The 20,266-nt window shown below is 38.7% G+C and overlaps 1 protein-coding gene across 1 annotated transcript in view; it reads left to right on the forward strand.

The window, feature by feature from the left end:
* Positions 1–1,027: 1,027 nt before the first annotated feature.
* The window catches only part of CDK6 (cyclin dependent kinase 6), a 131,153-nt gene continuing 111,914 nt past the window's right edge, over positions 1,028–20,266 (forward strand). The window contains exon 1 of the mRNA XM_008933305.2: positions 1,028–1,545. Coding sequence (XP_008931553.1) covers positions 1,313–1,545 — 233 coding nt within the window. The 5' untranslated portion in view covers positions 1,028–1,312. The remainder of the gene's footprint in view (positions 1,546–20,266) is intronic.

The raw sequence follows: 20,266 nt of genomic DNA on the forward strand, positions 1-20,266 counted from the left end.
GGGAGCCGCCTCTGGCTGCAGCCGGGGAGAAGGGATGAGCAGCGGGCACAGGTTTCTTCGAGACTGCTCTTTTCATCTGCAACTAGGGTGTAAAAGCAGCGTAAGTGTGCGGAATACCCCTGGCTTTGTGCGTGGATTCCACTTAGGGGATCCCCGACTGAGCTGTCTGGAGCTCTTTAATCCTAGCACGGTAAAAATGCAGTGTGGGAGAGAGCTGCAGTCGTGGTCATAGTATTGCTATATTAAAAAGGGGCAGGGAGAGAATTGATATGGAGTTTTGTGAAGGGAGAGGATTTGCCCAGTCCTGCAGAAAGTGGATAAAACTGGATGCAGAAGGAACTGCTTCTGCTCTCCAGCCTTATGCACTCACAGCAGAACATGTGGTTCCTGAGGACATCTTTCATCATGCTGGTTTGCAAGGAACTGCCGGTGATACAATGGTAGCAGTATCCACAGCCAAAACCCTTGCTTGTTGATAAGTTGGCTAGAGTGCACATTCCTGAGTTTACCTCAGCACACAATGCTCCGTAACGTATTATTGTCATTTAAACATGTACGTATTTCTCCTCCCCACAGGCACTTTGAGGCAGGACCTTGTTTCTTGTGGTGTGTTCATGATGTGTTCATGAAGGGCTTAGCACAGGAGACAGCAGACCAAGGCACAAACCTCTAAATGCTATTATTTGCAAGCAAGTGACAGTAATGGGATATCTTTCCAAGAGTCCACCATGTGCAATGAAGAAAAGTTCCTTGGCATAACTTCTTCTCAGCCATGCATAGTTAGCTCTGCCATCCCCATCACCCATGTGTCACAGGGTCATCATATTTAGCCCATTGCTCAGTAAAACCCCTCAGCACACCACTGCTCTGTAGCTGTGTGCATAGCCTTTTGCGCAGACCGTGATAACTTTGTACTGTTGTATCAGTCATGTGGGGACGTTGATACATATGTCACCCTCGTGGCTCACATCCTCCTTTCCACCATGTTTTTGCTTTGCATGTAAAGTAATGAAGTAAACTAAACTCACTTCTCTTGCTTGGTTTGTCCTTCCAGATCTAATTGGCTTTACACAGGCAATGCTCCTGAAGACTGTATGATAATTCCTGGTGGCTGAAAGAGGAGGCACATTGGAGCCTGTACAGAAAAGGAACAAGAACAAGAGGGCAAGAGCTTCCTACTGCCCCTCTGGCAGAGGTACGAAGTGCGTGGCCTATCTGCAACGCAAGCAAAGGACTAGTTTTCAGAAAGTAAGCAAGACTGAGAGCCACCTCAAGGCACTTGGAACTCGAGAGGAAGAGGAGTGGTGCCAGCATGGATAAGGACAGCACAAACCTGGCTGACCAGCAGTATGAATATGTGGCCGAGATTGGGGAAGGGGCCTACGGAAAGGTGTTCAAAGCCCGAGACTTGAAGAACGGAGGTCGCTTTGTTGCGTTGAAGCGGGTACGGGTGCAGACCAGTGAGGAGGGAATGCCACTGTCTACCATCCGAGAGGTGGCGGTTTTGAGGCACCTGGAGACGTTCGAACACCCCAACGTGGTCAGGTGAGGAGGTGGGACCAGTGTCCTGATCAGTGGAGTCCTGGGTTTAGTACGTGAATTGGGCAAGCAAGAGTTTGGGGACCTAAATGGAATGGACACTAATTTGGGTTAGTGGCTGAAGTGAGCACTAAACTGTGTACGTGAAGTGTGGTTTGAGGTTTCAACAGGCCATGGTGCTGCCTGCCAGACCTCACCTCATCCCTGTGCATTGCTTCCCACACACACAAACACCTATCTCCAGAGGCATAGGTATGTGACTTGTGTTGTAATGGATGGGCAAGGAGCCATATATACATTATTTCCTCAGGCATAAGAGAGGATGAAAAAAAATCTCCCTGGTTTTGTCTGAACTATTAGTACTGCCAGCCAGCTGATTTTTAGCAGCTTTGTTCATTACAGAAATGGCAAAAATGAGAGCAGTAATAAAATGTGCATTCTGCCTTTTTAGATGGTTTTGTAGAGAGCTGTAGATTATCATGTTAAACAGAAGTAACAGCTTAAGACCTGAAGCTTTGCAGGCAGCCTCATGGTTGAGTCCTCTTTGACTGGTACTAGTTTCACTATGTGCTGCTGATTGTGCTATCAAGAATGCAACAATACAGGTGTCAGACCTTGCTTGTAAAATGGTGGCAGTGACCCCATGATGTCCCTTCTGTCATGTCAATAGCATAAACCCTGGATAAATGATGTGTTCTCAGTGATAAAGCTAGCCCTACTTTGACCTCTTAGATTTTTCTATAGCTGGAAACCTCCAGCAGCCCGTGAGCATCTTTTATTAATACTATAAACTTTGAGAGGTAAGGTTCTCTTTGAAGATACCCAGATATGCAGTGATTTCAAACTGGTCAGCATCTTGCTGGTGGTGCTGTCTTAGCAAGACTATTTCCTGTTCTTCGTGTTGTTGTAAGCATATATTGCATAGCAAAAGGAAAATATTTTGCACCTCACTAACACCAGGCCTAGAGCAATAGACGCTGGAGTTAGAGGTGACCTTCAAAATGCTTTGCACCTGTAATAATCCTTTTTTTAGGGTCTGAGATGAGGGGGTTTTATTAGGTGCAAGAGGAAAAATGAGGCAGAAAATAATATTCGAAACTCAAAAGTCAATAGCTAGAGATAAATTAATTTTTATTCATTTTAAGGCAGCATAATGTAGCAGTCTTACTTATGTCAAAACTGAATAGGCAAAGTGTTTGTATTCCGAAATACTGATAATGGAGTGCGTGTCATCAGTCTCACTTCAGTGAGCAATGGGATACAGACTGCAGCTCACACTTCCACTGCTAATCAAGCAAATCCACAATTTGCTTAATAAACATTATTTTGCCTGGCACTTAGTAATGCCAGGGGCTTAGTAAATAAATTTTAAAAGTGGGGATATCTTTAGATGGACAACATATATTTGATCACCATATCGAGGGGCTCTGTTTACGGAGGAGTGCACACAGAGTTCTTCCTTGGCAGTAGAGAGATAATTGGGAGTTCTCAAAATCTCTGAAATCCAGCCCATTAATTTATGAGAATAAATGAGGATTCAGTTGTCCAGGTTTAGACATTTACACGTTTGGAAAGTGTAGACCTTGTTTGGGAATAATTCAACATAACAATACTTATGAATTTTTCTGCCATTGAGGTCTTTCCATGTGAAGTAAAAGATTTTTTTTAAGAGCTTTCTAGTCTTGAATTCAGCAAAATCATGAAAATAAAGTTCTTGTTTTCCAAAGAGCTATTTGATGAACTGACTATGCCGCTGCAGGCTTCTTTTGCTTGGTTTAAGTGCAGTCGAATCTGGACAGATCGTTGCATAAATACATTGAAGCTTCAAATATTTTTACAAGCTTGAATGAAAACTAATTCTCTGCAAAGCAGTAAGTATTTCAACCAGCAATATGAGAATGTAATTTCAATATAAAGATCTCTGAAAGTGTGTTTCAGGTCCTCATAGTGGTGTTGTGAAGCCTGTGCTTTTTGCCATAAGCAGCATTTCAGACACAAGGACTTGGTCTGTGATGAATCGGGGTGCCTGGGATCTTGGCTGCACACCTTTTTCCACAAACAAGTAGGAGAAGATGAGCAATTTCAAGCATTATCTCTTCTAAAATGTGAGGAATGCTATTCAAAAACTCACCTCTTTTGTGCATGTTTTTAATCTGTAGAGCCCTTTGGAGTGACTGAAATCATATCCTTAAAATAGAAAAAATATTTGAGAATATTTAAATGACCCAGTTCTGTTACAAAATACAGAAGAGTTTGCAATTTATTGAAATTAAACATCTATTTTTGTATTATGTAAATATACTCAGAGAGAAGGAAATAGTGTAAAAGAAGATCAGCAGTTCTAAGTTGCTGAGCTAACTCTACTTAATTATTGAACATATTGTGCTCAAAAAATGTTCATTGTTTGGACATGCATTCTGGAAGCTGCTGTCATGGCCAGGCTACTAAATAAAAACAATGCCAAATGCATTGTCTGCTTACTGGATTAAAATGTACATTGTTTTCAGAGCACTAGGATAAGAACACCAATATTTAACATCAAATGTTTTTGATTTTGAGGGGATATCTGAGCTTTTTTCTGAATATTACAGGTAACTAGCCTGAGAACTCAGTTGGAACTGCGAATATGTTGTATCTGTTACCTCTGAGTAGTGACATGTGTGATCCATGAGTTGCTCAATGCCAACCAGTAGTCATTCTGTGAGTCAAAGCCTAGACTTTAAAGCGATGAGCTGCATACACCTTGTGCTCAGCTGTGGTACTCTGGCATCAGCTGATGGCAGTGGCAGAAATCACAAGCCACATGAACGTAGGCTGAGTGTCATGCTCAACTCAAATGTGGAGCACAGCAGCCCAGGGCTTCTCTGTCACCCTAAAGTGGTGCTAAACATGAAGAACAGTTTCAGAAGGAAAGCCCCAGTGCTACCAGGCAGAAGTAGAGCTCCATGGCTTTATTGGTCGTAGAACCAGGATTCAGGACCAGCATTGCTACTGCAGGTTTGTCATAGTGATTGTAGATTCACTTCGTCTGAGAAATGGTTAGAGCCAAAACTGATTCCTAGTGCCTGGCATTAGCATTGGAAGAGAATTTTCTACGTAAAGGAGAGATGTCTAAATAGCACAGAATAATTTTAAACATAATATTTATCATATTTTTCCATGCTACTGTTTGCTAATTATGAGAAGTTTGTTTCATGTTCCTTTGCTCCAAGTCTGTAGTCATACAATGAAGAGATGCATTTTTTACAGCACAGGTGCTTTTACAATGGTAGATAATGAAATAAGATTTCACTGCAGAATAAAGAAAAAAGTTGCAAGAAAAGAAGCAAAAGGAAATAAGATATTCAACAGAAAAGTGATGTTAGTGGAAATCTCTGAACTATAATGGAAGTAAGGCCTTGAGGACTGATCTAAAATTTTTCACTGTCAAGAATGGTGTATAGGAAGGCATGGGAAAATGCAGTTAAAAGGATAATTGCAATGTGCTTAAAATCCTCTCCTCTTCACATTTACCCTTTGTATAGAGTTCCTCTCCACCAGGACGCCTTACTCTATTTATCTTCACAACCCAAAGTTAAAAATAGAATCTTCAAAAGTAAATATTACTGTGAATTCCTCTAAAACTAGGTATGTCATAGGCTTGGAAAAGTCCCTTTTAACTGGTAGGGTGATTAAGATGCTCCTCTAGCTCACCTTTCAGATCATAAGATGTAGTGCTTTACTAAAACTTTACTACATACAATAAGTAAATCTGACAAAAATTGGTCCAGCGCTTACATAGTTTAGTGCTGTTCTGTTTGGGCAAAATTAAATATATGTAGATAAAGAACAGACTTTACCAGGAGTAAATGACACATTAGCTTCAGGAAACTCTTGTGTGTAAAACTAGGAGTATTCCCTGATGCAATATATCTGTAAAAATTCTTCTTGTGATTATAATGCTAAATTCAGCTATATATTGCATTCAGTTTATCTCTCTCCTGCTGGTAATCAGAGGAATAATTTTCCCCTAATCTTAATCATCCATCAAACTGAATTCACACTCTGGGAAGGTGATATGCAAGACGGATTACTGTAATTCTTGCCATGCTTGTTTTCTATCCTATTTATATTCAACAGTTTTAACAGTGCTTCAGCAAATAGAACAAAGCTGCAAAGATGTGTATTTTTGCTTCCTATCTCATAATTTTTTAATAAATACAACTTCTTTAGTATTTTCATGGGTTAGTAAGTGATCGATTTTAAAATTACCAACACTATATTGAATATGACCTATTACAATGTAATCTAATCTGGGTTATTATTTCAAAAGAAAGTGTCAGAAATCTTGCCATTCAAGGTGATTATAGCCATATAAGAAGGAATTAAAAATCTTAATTCTCTCCTTCCTGTTAACTTGCAAAATAGATGCTCCAGCTGATTGATTTAGGTTAACTCTACTCCTCACTCTTTTTGGTATACAAATCAGTGGAGGGAGAACACAGTAGTTATGAGTATTTGCACAATTATGCCATGTTCAAGGTTTTATGTTATTTTATATCCATAAATGACACCATAAACTGCCCTCTGAGGTACAGCAGTACTCTCATGCTGCTTTTCCCTTACTTTTGCAGTCTAGTGGTCCATGATGTTATCTCTTGGTTTACACTTGAGTGCTTGATGGAGCCCATCAACTGTTTCCCTTGGCAAGGCAATCTGAGTGTGGGGGGTTTGGGCACACGTCACTCCCCCATCCTCATGTACCCTGACATAAAGACCATCACTTACTTGACCTTGCTCAAAGGTCCCAGAACTGTATAAAAGGTTTGCTGCTTAAAATTTCCCTATACTTAGAAGGTATCTTTTTATAAGTATCTTAACATTCCCTGTCTGACCTGATAAAGCATTCAGAACATGTGTATAGCGGCTCATCAATACCTAGCTGACCTTTTGCGAGGCAATTTGAATGTGTAGTTGTTTTGCTTTTTTCTCTTTGTTGAAATGAAATGATGGAGGAACATAGAGAGGGAAAAATATTCAAAAGGCAGTAGTTAATTTTACTTCTCTTTCCATTTTGTGGTGACGCCAATATTGGCTTCTGGCTTTATTACTGTACTGTTAATAAGTTTAAAGGATGATCTTCTTAAAATCATTGAGATGTTCCATCCTGTCAAGTGAAACATTTCTATTTTGGGGGGTGTTTGTCTCTAGTGAATTCTGCTTCCTTCCTTACTTCCTTTTTCTGCCAAGCTAATGTTAAACTTCTAGTGCGTGAAGTCATTCTTGCACATCAGCAGTGCACTGTTTTGTGCGATACAATTTATTTTTGTGTAGCACCACTCATATGGCATCTGGCAGGCCCCAGGAGACAAAGAAATGGTGACCCCTGCGTTGGTAGCTGCAGGGATTGTCTTGCACACAGAAAGAGTAAAATAAGATGCAGGGATGGAGTGGAACAGAAACTGAACTTGACACTTGCCAAGTATTAGTGTGGCAGATGAATCGCAGCTGAGGTAAAAATGGTGGATGAGTAATGGGAAGGAAAAACTGAATGAGCCTCGGAATCGATTTTAGTCTAACACAAACAGGATGGTCTTCAAGGCAGATGTGAAGACAGGAAGTGCTTTGGCAGGAGAGAAGCATTTCCAGGCTGCAGAGCAGTGGTGGTCAGAGAGAAAGGGAGACAGTCCCTGCACTGCCCAGCTACTGTGAGAAGGGACACTGCAAAGGTCTTGGGGAGGGAGGGACTGCTGACCTGGAAATATGGCTTCTCTGATGGCAGGAGGGCAGAGGGGAATGTTGTGGTTGCCACTGAATAGAGTTTGGTGGTAGGTGGGACTTGGAGAAATTTGTTAAGTTGACAGAGACCATTGGGCAGAGACTGCGCATGAATGCTGGCCTGTTATCATTTGTTTGCAACCTTACAATACACAGAATGAGCATGTACAGGGAAAATAAGTGATATTCTTCCTGTCCATATGAATTGTTTATTAGTTATGGATGTGATGATGTAGTTTGAATACATGATCTGCCAGAAACAGGACAAGATAAGAGCACATCAGGAAGGAAGGGTTGAATACAAAATAGACTTCTGAGCCTTAGGAAATTCAGTTTCTGGAGGGAGTACAAGAGCTTTTTCTAAAAAGTATTTTATCTTATTCTGAATCTAAGCTTTTTACGAAAAACATGTTTCCAGTCTTTGTGAGAGTAAATATTAGCCATTTTAGATTATATCCAGTGCTCCCTGCCTTCTTTTGATCTGCGATGGTTGTGTCTGCTGTTCTTGAAGAGATCTAGTTTTGCTGGGTCTTGCACAGAATGGAAAACCAACTCATTTTACCACGATTGCTGGTGGCAGGCTGTGACTGCCAGGTGAGGCATCAGCATCCCCAGGGTTAATGGAGTGGGATCCAGGGTTCAAAACTGAGCCTTGAAAAGGACAAGAAAATGGATGGTCCACACTCACAAGCAGGAACCAAGGTAGATTCACTGGGACTTTCTGGTTTGCTTCATGTTATCTACCTCTGGCTGAAGTGTGGATCAAAGCAGGGAAAAGTGATGCTTTCCAGATGTTTGAAAGAGAGTAGTCTGGAGCTGGAGGCTGTGACTTAGCAAAGCACTGAGTGAGTCACTCAGGTACACTTGGTGGGATTTAAGCCATTGTGTGAAGCTTAGCACAAATCTAAGTGCATTATCAAATGGAAAGACCTATGACATGAAGAGTGCACTGAATTTTAAGACTTTCTGAATAGAGTTCAGGGACAATATACATTAGAATATGAATCACAGATACTGATTCTTATCATGTATTAGATTAAAGCCTTATTTCTAGAGAATGTTTCTATTAAAAGTTAAATTGCACGGAGTAAGTAATACAACTATCGTGATGGAGCAGTAATGTGAATTTGACATCAAGAGTGATTACTTGTCTTGGTGGTAATTCTTAGGTGATGTAATTTAGTTCTGAAGTTTTAAAATTATTTTGTGAAATTTCATAACACTAAGTAAAGTAGAAGTTGCTTTTCATTCCAAAACTTTGCTGTATACAGAAGATTTGCTTTTCACTCTTGTTTCTTAATGATCTAACAAATTATCGAAAGATAACTTTGCCCATGTACATATATAACTAAGCTGAGTTTTTTCTTTCAAAAGAGAGGAAATTTTTCCACCTATTCCTGTTCTTCATATCTTTTTAAATTCTGAAAAATACTTTTAATCATGCATGCATGATTGTTTAACAGTTATACCTTTAAACTGTAAGGCATTGATAAATAAATCACTTCAGAATTTTCCGAGGAGTGGTTTTTTCCATTGTATACTTTGACATTTTCCATTTGGGAAACCGCCATTTGGTAAGCTTTTGATGAGATGATCATCAAAGAGTGGAAATATGTCTGTTGATTTCTGAACTCTTTCAAAATACCTCATTGCATCTAAATTATTGTATTGGTTTTCCTATTTATTTATTTACCTTTCACCTTTGAAAATTTGTCTCATCCTTAGAAAATGAAGGAAATACTCCACTAAATAATCCCTTTGAAATTAAACCTTAAAATTCTAACAACACTTTTCCATATGATACTTTAGATGTCTTTTTAGGGTTTTAGAAGAAGATGGCTTTCTAGTCTCAGAAGGACCAAGTGATTTCACATACCTAAATGCAGGGTGTGCCAGTTTGCTGATATTTGTAGCGTTGCTCTAGGGTGGATTTCCCATGACATACCTAGCAAACAATCTACAGACCAAGCAAAAAGTTCCATACTGTTTTAAAAGGGTTCATACTAACACTGACTGTTTATCACTCTGGATTATCATTAACAGATGATCTTCTCTTAATAAAAGAAAATAAAACCCAAAAAACTATCTCAACCATTAATTCATCTTTGCAGGAATTTCCCGTATTTAATGATTGAAAACTCAGTTCTAGTGCAGATGAATCATACTGAGTTTAAGTGAAACCTATTGAGTTTGGACTTTTGAAACATTAGTCAGTGCAGAATGTTACATATTTTGATAGAAACAGAGAAACTGAGTGAGAACTAGAATGGAAAAGCCTGTGTGATTTTTTTTCTCTCTTTTATGTGAAGCTTTGGCTAGTCTTTTAATATCTATTTGAAGTGTAGTCGCTGTGATAAATTGCTGTTTAACAATGCCAGAGAATTCCCTTGTCCCTGAAATCAATTAATTATAAACTGGAAATTTCAGTACTTTGTTCACCATTTCTTAAGTTAACATATTTCTAGGAGCTTTCTGTGATCGTAATTCCTAGCTGCACTGGTGCTTTTGTTTCTCTTCATCAGTGGAGCCAGAGCTCTACTGTAAGGATAGAATTCTATCACTTTTTTTTTTTTCCACATTTGATGTGGTATTTTGCATACAGCTGCAGAGTAGACAGTTACCTTTGAAAAGAACATTTGGCTGGTTTAATTTGATTAGAGCAAACCACCTCAATCATTACTGAACTAAGACCGTTTTCATTTTAACTTGGCAGTAGGAGTTGGGAATGTACTGACTGTGCTTAGATGTTTGGGGGAGGACTCATTTGGACACACAGCTACCACTGAAGTGAAACAGCCTTAGAGAACCTTGCCCACTCTGCTCTTTCCCCATAGAAAAGGAAGGCTGTAAAGCCACTGAATGTCACATTTAACTTTCTCTGATTATGACAAGGAATTGGACTCCTTATGAGTGTTTCTACAAAAAAAATTGGAAATGTTTAACACATAGAAATGCAGAATCATACAATTTTTAAAAAACACTGTGATATTAAAAATATATGTAGGATGTGAAAGTCATTTATTTACAACAAATTTAAACATGCCTAGCAACAGCATTTTGAATAAAGTTATTATAAAATCCAGCATGTTAAGAGAAATACGGTGAGATTCTCGTAGATACATTATATCAGTGTTAGTAAGTCTTAGTAAGATTCCCACATTGTCATTCTCTGAGTTTTGACCTTCTACCCCTTTTTCTCATCATATAAATATACTGTGATTTTCTTTTTTTAAGTTGCATATTAAAGATAAAATTAGATAATTCAGATTTACAGTATTATGTATAATATATGACTTTTGCTTTTGAGTTTCCCTCACTGGTAATGACATCATTTTTCTAGAAAAACTCTTGTGGCTGTCTAGAATATCAATGTATCTCATAATAAATGACAGCCCTTCAATAAATTATAGTCAGCTGGTATTCTCTAGAAAATATGCTTCTTATCTGTAAGTGCTCTGACTTTACCGTAGAGGATCATCATATATACAGTATTTTAACCTGAAGATTATAGCTGAAGGAGCTTCTGCTGCTTCTTGTATTATGTTCTGAAAAGCAATATGCATAGTTAATTGTTCATTTATGTGACCAGCCTAACACTTGCTACTAATGGCAAAATTGCATACACATCTTCCAGCTGATCCAGTAATCCAGTTGCAAATTTAAGGCTTGAGTTTCTGCTCGTGAATTTAAGGTCCACAGAGCTACACTGATTCAAACAGCTCTGGTTGTTCAAATCATAAAGTCATAATTTAAGATGAACAAAAATGCATTAGGACAGGCAGACTGTGCAGAGGTGTCCTATCAAGCATGCACATTTGAGACTTCACCATTTACATTTTAGATGCTGCAACTATTGAGTTCACCAAACTGGGGTATAAAAATAGTTTAGTCATTAGGAGGTTTTTCACTGATATGGATTCAGAGTTTCTGTTGACTTTCTGTTGACCTTCTGTTGACAGAGTTTCTGTTTCACTCCTTCTAATTACACTCCGTTTTAGCACCACAAATAATTCCTCTCTAGTTTAGTATGTATCCTCTGAAATACTCACCTAAGCATTTTGTGCAGTGCTGTGCTTACCCTGGAACTCCAGGTTGCATCACAGACACAATCATTTCAGTGCTGTATACATCTCTTCTTCAAATGCAAATGCCTCTGGAGCTACAGTTAGAGACTTTCTGATTACTGTACAGCATTGAAAGTTTATATCTAATGTTACTCGCTAGCACAGCACTAGAACCTTTATCACTGATTTCCAGCTCCCTTCAGTGAAAGTTAATGACCTGTATTACTTTTCTCTACTAGGAAGTAGAGGTAAAGTGAATCTTGTTTTGCTAACTTCATCTATCGATATACTTTGTTTGTATTTGTGAGCTTTATGACATAGAGATTGAGCAGCATCTGCACTTTTAACTAATACGTTGTTTATCCTTAGATAACCTTCAAGATTGTTAATGGAGATAGGCCTACCCACAGATCTTTGTGGTTTCCTCGCAGACATCTCTAATCAATTTGTTGCCTTAATGTTTCTCTCTGCTTTTTATAAAAAGCCGAGCAACAAGTTTTGATCAAAGCAGTAATACCCATATCCAGACAGGTTGGAATCAATGACTGTAGTCTGAAAATCAGAATTAAATGTCTCATTAAACTTAAAAGATTTGGCATTTTTGGAAGGGCCCAGACAAGTCAGTACTTCTGCAGAACTGAGCACCTGTATCTCTTCATTGTACAGAATCCCATTCATCATATTGCTACGTTTGTAACATCATTTAAGACAAAAAAAGTGTTACCTGGCATTACTGAGTTCTATGCTGCTTATTATTCATATTGCCTCTGTTCCTAAGAACTCAAGAAGGTTTCATTACTTCTTAATTTTATTTGGTCAGATTAAAACATCTGTTAGAGAAGTCAGTTATTTCAAAGGCAAATGTTTATGCAGTAGTGAAAACATGCAAACAGAAATGAGACTGGAACTGAAGATCCTGGCAGTACAACAGCAAGAATAGTTAGGATTTGCACAGAAGAGTCAGGTAACCTGTTTGATTGAAAATGAAAGGTACTTGTGGCTGTAGATAAATTGTAGACAGGTGAATGACACTGATGAGGGAGTCGTCTTAGAAGATATTGGAACATCCCAAATTATTAGGATACTGCAATGTCTGTAAGGAAATACAGAAAATTACTCCAGTAACCTAAAGTTTAGAGTAAACAAGACTATTCTGCAGAAGCAAAGCTTAAGTCATAAGAAAATATGAATCATCTGCCATCCTCTAGATCAGTGAAAGGATATTGAGCCTGTAATTCTGGAAGAAGCTGTAAAGTCAATTAAGTTTACTAAAACAGTAATAAAGGACAATTTCAACCACTGTTCATAATAGACAAGGTTTAAAGTCAAAACTTAAACCGTCATTGAAGCAACTGTTCCTGGAGTAGAAAAAAGAGAGATCACTCTCTACCTAACCTGAAGGAACTTGCAAAGCTGGTTTAAGAGACTCTAATAGTCAAGACACACAGTCATAGTGGCCACAATAATTAAATCTGATATCCTTGGGAAAGGGGCGGTTCCCAAACTTGATGTAGTAACAATAGACTTTAGAAAAGAGAGATTAAGAAACAAAAAGTAATCAAAAATTTAACTGTCAAGAGGAATTATATGAAAAAGCTTAGATTTAAAATGGTAGGTTCTTAAATAGAGAGTTGTAGCGGCATGTTTTGTCACTTGGGTCATACGCCATTCCTTAGTGTGATGCCATTTCCTGTCACTGGAAATCCTGGCTGCTGCTTCTGACCTATAACCTTTTCCTGGCTGCTAGATATAGCAGGTCAGTTTAAGAGTATTGCATCCTCAAACGCTCTGGAGGAGTGGGGAATGTCAAAGAGAGACACCAAACTTTCTTCACCCTTTTTATGGCTGTGCTCCAGTGTATCATGGTGGATTCACAAAAGGTACAAATAGCCATACATAACAAAACAGGGTTTTAAGATAATTGTGAGCAGACTCTTAAATTTAACCAACTGAATATTAAAAGTATACTTCATCCCTCTTATTTAGAGTCTCCCCATTGTGAATGCAGAGCAAGCGTGTGCTAGGTGCTGCAGCTGGGTCAGGGCATCCCCTGTTATCAATACAGGCTGTGGGATGAACAGATTGAGAGCAGCCCTGCCAAGAAGGACTTGGTGCTGGTAGATGAGAGGCTGGACATGAGCTGGCAATGTGCACCTGCAGCCCAGGAAACCAGTTGTGTTCTGCGCTGCATCAAAAGCAGCGTGACCAGCAGGTCGAGCAAGGTGATTCTGTCCCTCTACTCTGCTCTGGTGAGACCCCAGCTGGAGTGCTGCATCCAGCTCTGGGGTACCTAGCACAGGAAGGACATGGACCTGTTTGAATGGGTCCAGAGGAAAGCCACCAGTTTGGTTAGAGGAATGGGCATCTGTCTTACGAGAAAAGGCTGAGAGAATTGGGATTGTTCAGCCTGGAAAAGAGAAGGCTTGGGGGTGACCTAATTGCAGCCTTCCAGTTCCCCGAAGGGAGCCTACAAGAAAGATGGAGAGGGACTTTTTATGAAGGCATGAAGTGACAGGACAAGGAGGAATGGATTCAAATCGAGAGTAGGTTTAGCGTAGATATTAGGAAGAAATTCTTTACTGTGAGGGTGATGAGGCCCTGGAACAGATTGCCCAGAGAAGTTGTGGCTGCCCCATCCCTGGAAGTGTTCAAGGCCAGGTTGGATGGAGCTCTGAGCAATGTGGTCTAGTGAAAGGTGTCCCTGTGCACGGCACGGGGATTTGGCACTGGGTGATCTTTTGAGGTTCCTTCCAACCCATACCATTCTGTGATTCTAATTCAGAGTGGTCACCCAACTGTAGCCTGCTAGAGCTCAATGAGATTAATGCCAGTCAGTAAGGTTTGAGGGTGAAAAGTGGAAATGCTAAGTAGGGAATTTGTGCAGCAAATAACATATGTTACAAAATCAAATAGGAAATTATTTTGGGGTTGGGGGAACTAAGAGCTAGTATTGATATCAGAGAGTACTTGGACTATGAGAAATTAGATGGAAGAAGAAATTAGTTTTACAGTGGAATTTATTTTTTTACCGAAGTCTGTAGTATATGGATTGTTGGTAAGAGCTTGTACAAGACACTTCTTTTATCAATTGGCAAAAATTATGTACTTTCCCTAATAGCAGAGTGTGGGTTTCTGTGAAATGTACTGACTTCGAACAATCTGTTTCTAGTTTGCATTTGGCATTAAAGTACTAAAGGGAACAGGATGTATCTGGGATGGGTGGGCATTGCCTGCTTATCTTGCGCCCAGTTTTAAACTCCAGCAGAAGCCATTTTGGTAAAAAGTTGTTAATATTTTACGAGAGGAAAAGTAATTGAAGATATGTGTTGGAAATGGCTGCTCATGCAGTCTACAAGTAGTTTAAGGCACCTTTCAAAGCTTTCTCAGTTGTGGTTTCTCTTTTTGTCATTACCCTTTACTCTGCCATACTCGTCTTGTACAGGATTTGCCACTGAGTGAGCTAGTTATTGGTAAATTGTCATTATTGGTAAAATTCTGATGCTGTACATAGTTTCATTGCCTCAAATTAATTTTGAGCAAATTACATGATTGTACAAATAGTTGGAAAATTCTGGTGTCTAACTTATATTCCCATCCAAATTATTGAAGACCTGGGTTCTTGAAGAACAGTAGTGTTATACCTTTATCTTAGAGCATAATTTTGAGGGAATTTTTATTCTTCCATAATCTCAAAACATGTCAGCCCACACTGCTCCACAATAGCCTTCAAAATAAAAATCAGTCAATAATATTAACAGATTCTGCTCCATCATTTTTTTATGTTGGGTGTCTGTTGGAGCTAGTTCTTTTATAGCTCGGTTTAACAAGGCTTGAAAACAGCTTTATTTGTTATGGAACTATTAAAACAATATAGTAGTAGTAAAGCAAATAGGCTGCTCTGTTAAGCTGTTTGCATATGCATATTACATATGTATGGTATTTATGTGGAAAAGGAAAACCATGAAAATTTCAAGATCTGACTACATTTATACCAGGATGTTGAGTTATTATTTTGTAACATCAGTTAGGATTGTTAGACATGTAGGACTGCAATTAGCTTATTACCTGTGCTTTAAAAATGTCTGAACAGTTTTTTAAGTTAAAAAATTGAAAGAGGATGAGGGCAAGTCAAGAGAAAAAAAAAGTCCCAGAAACTAATTGTTTTTAAAAGGTTACATGACACTGAAAATTGGAACATAGAACCGAAATGCCATCTTGCTCCTAAGTAAAATAAAATAGTAAATTTTATTAAATGTATTCTGGAAAGAGTAAATGAAAATTATAAATTCTATTGTCAGTGGCAAAGAGCCCGGGCAATATCCAGAAAAAGTAAACATCTATTGGCTTAACGTCACTGGGGCACAGTCCACTGCAGTAGGCCATTGAACAGAGAATGTCAATGTTTAAAAGCAGCAGAACTAATTTTTTTAATAGGCGGCTTTTTTTTGCCTCTTGTTTGCAGTACAAATATATATTTTAAAAGCCTTTAGGCAATATTTAGATGATGGGATTATGTGTCTCATTTTAGTACCAACTAATTTTTAATTTTTCAAATCTTGCAAAATTCATGGTCACTTTAATCTGTCTTCTTTCAAGCATGAAATTGCCATCCCTTAATTGCATTAGTCACTCAGTTCCAGAACTCATTCATCCCAGAGCACATCCTTTATACAAAAATATTGCAATATCATTTGTCAGCTTTTAAATGGGGACTTTTCTTGAAAAGGCTGTTGAGTTCTTGAAATAATTTTTCCAAAGTTTTCTGAATGAACGTGATTATCTTGGCATTTCTAACCTTTTGATCCCTGTCATTTTCACAAGCCTGAAAAAGTGTTCTTGTGCTTTGGAAAATCTAAAACCATGTTCGTGGAGGTGCTCATGGAAACCAAGACCACTGTGTCTTCCTGGATTTAGCAAAAAAACCCAAAAAGTTTCACTGTCTATGTTTCTTCCAATGGACTTCAGACAGTTATTTGTCAGTCAAATATTTTCATAATCTGGACACAGATTCTTATTTTAGAACATATAGATGCCAGTTATGATGTTTGAAAACCAAGATATACCTGCATGAAAAGTAGGTGAGGGAAATCACCAGATAGTTTGTCTTTTTCTCCACAGAAAGTCACTTCAATTCTGCGATAACTCAGAGAGCAGCTGAATGGACCTTTATAAAACATGTGAACTAAGTCACTCCCTAAGTGGAGACAGCTGGGGTCTATTTAATATCCTGTGTAAAATGGTAGAGGTCAGCTTCCTGGAATAACTTAGGAGTTTTATTTCACGAATATCCTACTGCTTCAGGGACCTGGGGTGACAGTAAGGCTCTCAAACTAAAATGCACCATAAGGAAAAGCTCCAGGGATGGAGCTCTCATTCTAGCTCTGCATTTCGTGCAGGACTGCGGGAAGCATCCCGTGGCCTGCAGTATCTACACATCCTCAGCCTAGATGTCTCTTGTGCAGGCAACTGGTCTCATTTTTTAATTGCAATCTGATATTCTTGTGATCTAGGCACTGGGATACTAATTGAAAATCATTGAGACGTGAGACTTTGGACTACAAGTGATTATCAAGTATACTGATGACCCGAAATACCTAGATTATTTTATAATTGGGACATTTCTTCCTAAATCACTTAACTTATCTTGACAGTTTTATGATGTCTTTTTTTCTCCATGCAATTAATGGAGCCATATCTTTACTATCTAAGATCGTATATTTCCTTAATGTGTTTCCTGTATCTATTCAATGTAATTACTCCTTGAGTTTGGAATTTTATTTCCTAACTCCTCCTATTCCATTGTATATTGGACATGTCAGTAAAAAAAAAAATTATCTTTGTAGACCAGTGCCACTGATAACTATTCATTCACACAGAAGTTCAGAAGTTACACAATACAGCAGTTGATATAATTGGTAGTTTAGTGACACCTTAATTAAATGCCTGAGGTGCAATAAGCATGAAAATTCATATAAAAAATTGTACATGTATAATGATGTCCAATATGATTACATATATTTCATACTTTGTGATAATTTGTCTTTTCCTTGACTACTTTTTTAAATTGGAGATAAACGGAAGCACTAAAGTAGAGATAGGAGGAATAATTGGTTCTGTTAAATGGGAAAAAGGTGAAAATTAGGGGGAAAAAAAGTAGTGTGTCACTAGCGTAGGCAAACTGACTACAGAAAAGGCTTCTGTAGACTGTGCTGATTCTTTGGGTCCTGGTTAGCGTGTACTGTTGCCTGTTTAGTCAACTCTACAAAGGCTCAAGACCATCAGCTGTGGTATAAATTTTTGTGCTGTATCTCCAGAGGTAAATAGGGTGATTGTAGAGTTTGGGGATGGTTTAGAGAAAATAATGAGGAGCAGCTCCTTCAGCCCTCATTGTCTCGTGACTCATTCTTGAAATAAAAGTTACATTAATAAAACAATTCATATATGTCTCTCACCCGGCATTTTTCTGAAGTGTGAAAGGTAGATACCAACTGGCATAGGGAACGGTGTAAGAGCAGGACAGAGCCGAAGTGACAATTCCTGGCGAGTTAAAGCTCAACAGTTTTGACACTGCCTTGCTCTATGATCTGAAGTAATCTGTGTCCACTGCTTTGTAAGTCCATGCAGCATTTGCAAGCAGATGGGAGCCAGCCCTGCCTCACTCCCAGGCAGATGCCTCCCGACTCTGCCGATGCCTTGAGCTGGCTGGAAGCCATGTAGCCATGTTAGCTTTGCGGAGCCTCAGCCATGATGTTCCGCTGTCCTCAGGCCTCCCTCAGCTCAGCCTGAGCCGGCTCCGTCTGCCCGGACATCGCAGGGCACGCTCTCATTTGCTGGCAGAGCTTGGGTAGGCATACTTTGTTTTCATTTGCCGAGATGTAAAAGTGTTTTAGTGCTCCAGGAACCAGACCCTGTTTTGCAAGATTTATTACATTTTGCTCACTTCTTTCAGAAATGTGAACGATGACGTTGCAAAACAACTAAAATGTAGTTTTGTTACATATTTACATCTGACATAAACTATGATTAACAAAATGTTGAATTTATTTCAAAACTACCCATACATTAAAATGTAACCCTCATCTCATGCTGCTAAAAGATGCCCTGAAAGAAATAGTTGCCTTTGCCCTGAAGTAATAAAACAGTCGAATAAAATTTATTGCCAGCTCAAAATACTACTAACACCTCATTTTCATTGCCAAACTCTGCAAATAATCTTTAATTTGTTTTCTTTTACATATGTGTGCAAGAACTTAAAGGAAATACTTAAAGAGCTGTACAGCCTCTAGAATACTTCACTCCGTGTGCACTAATCTTTAAATGGCTGGCTCACAGTGCCATGTAAACTGGCTGGAAAAGGAGGAAACGTATTAGACCTGAGGAACTGGAGGATGAAAGCACCTGAGAATCTTACAAAAGCAGACATTTTTAATTCACTTTGCATGTGCTATGAAATAATTTAAAAAATTAAAAAAAGACATCTTGATAGAAGAAATTACAAGACCGCCAGTGAGCTTGTATGGTCACCTGTGAATGGGGAAAAAGAGCACTGTGAAGTTCACCTTTTAAAAAACTTGTAAGATGTAATGTCTTAAATTCTGATGAAACATGTAAGGAATTTGCATGTTAATGGAAAAAAGGATCGCTTTTTATGTATTGAGTGTTTAAGAGCAATTGCCCCTGGCTAAATTTATTAAACCAGAAGAATCTTATAAATTTCTATTGAAGATTTATTAGTCCCATTTGTTTCTGTTCTTCACAACACAAATATTAAACTCAATTTTGAAAGTTTGTCACAGGTGAAACTCCCTTTCAAATTAAAGGATATTCTGGACCTGAGCCAAAGCCAGTTAAATACTGGCCAGTTAAATACTTTGTGAGGCTTAGGTAAAGGCTCTTGTGTGCTGAGCTTTTTAAGGTTGATCCTGGTTTTTGAGGTTTGAGTGAATAGAACAGAGGCAGTTTTGGTGTCTTTTTTTTTTAATTTTGACTTCTCTCTCATTTTGTTTAACTTCCCCATGAGAAGAAATACTTTAAAATATCTTCAAAAATGAACTGAACAGAACCTGGAATCCCACCAAGCAAAATTACTCAGTTATAGTCTTCCTGGGAAAGAGTCATCTCTTCTAAATTCAGTTAAATTTAAGCATCTTGTCTAAATTAGTCATCTAGGCGTCTTCCATAGCAAGCAGGGAGAGGCAGTACCCTCCCCAGAGTGACTGAACCAACATACTTCTTTCCCCTGAATATATGACCCATTCAGACTAACCACCAACCACTGAGCAGCCCCCCATTGCAGGAGTTGTATCTCTTCCATGATAGCTGAGGAGGGGAGTAGAACTGGTTGCTTCACAGGTTTACTGGGCTGTTGTGTAGATGGATGGCATTTGTGCTGTCTGATGATGGGTAGCCAAAGACAGATACATTCAATGAAGTTATTAGTTTTCTTGCAAGCCTTAAATCTGCCTTCTGCTGAATTTGTTACCTGAACTTCCTAGTCCCATAGTTTTGGTACTTTGGTTTTAGAATAAATATCCCCTCACTCTTTTCTTTTTCTCATAAAGTTATCTCTCTGCCACTCAGTTGTTGTTTTTTTTTACAATACAACTTATAAAGAAGGGGCAGTGTTTATGAGTACAGATCTGGCTGCCTCAAAAAACCTGGCCAGATCCTGTTTGTTTTTCTTACCTATGTGAGGAATTGCCTTTGTCTTTTGATTTTTGGGAATCGCCTGAGTACTGTTTACTTTTTGGGCAGATGGGATGTCATTCATAGCATGTTGAGCCTGGTGACAGGACACTGTACAGTACCACTGGAAGGTTGTTTTGAGTTCACTGTGCTCTCTTCCAGGTTTTGCTGAAGTGAATGGAGGAATTCCCTTTGTCTAAAGTTGATGGTGCCGCTGGCAT

Source organism: Manacus vitellinus, unplaced genomic scaffold (genome assembly GCF_001715985.3).
Source record: "Manacus vitellinus isolate BGI_N305 unplaced genomic scaffold, ASM171598v3 scaffold_3_pilon, whole genome shotgun sequence".
Lineage (NCBI taxonomy): Eukaryota > Metazoa > Chordata > Aves > Passeriformes > Pipridae > Manacus > Manacus vitellinus.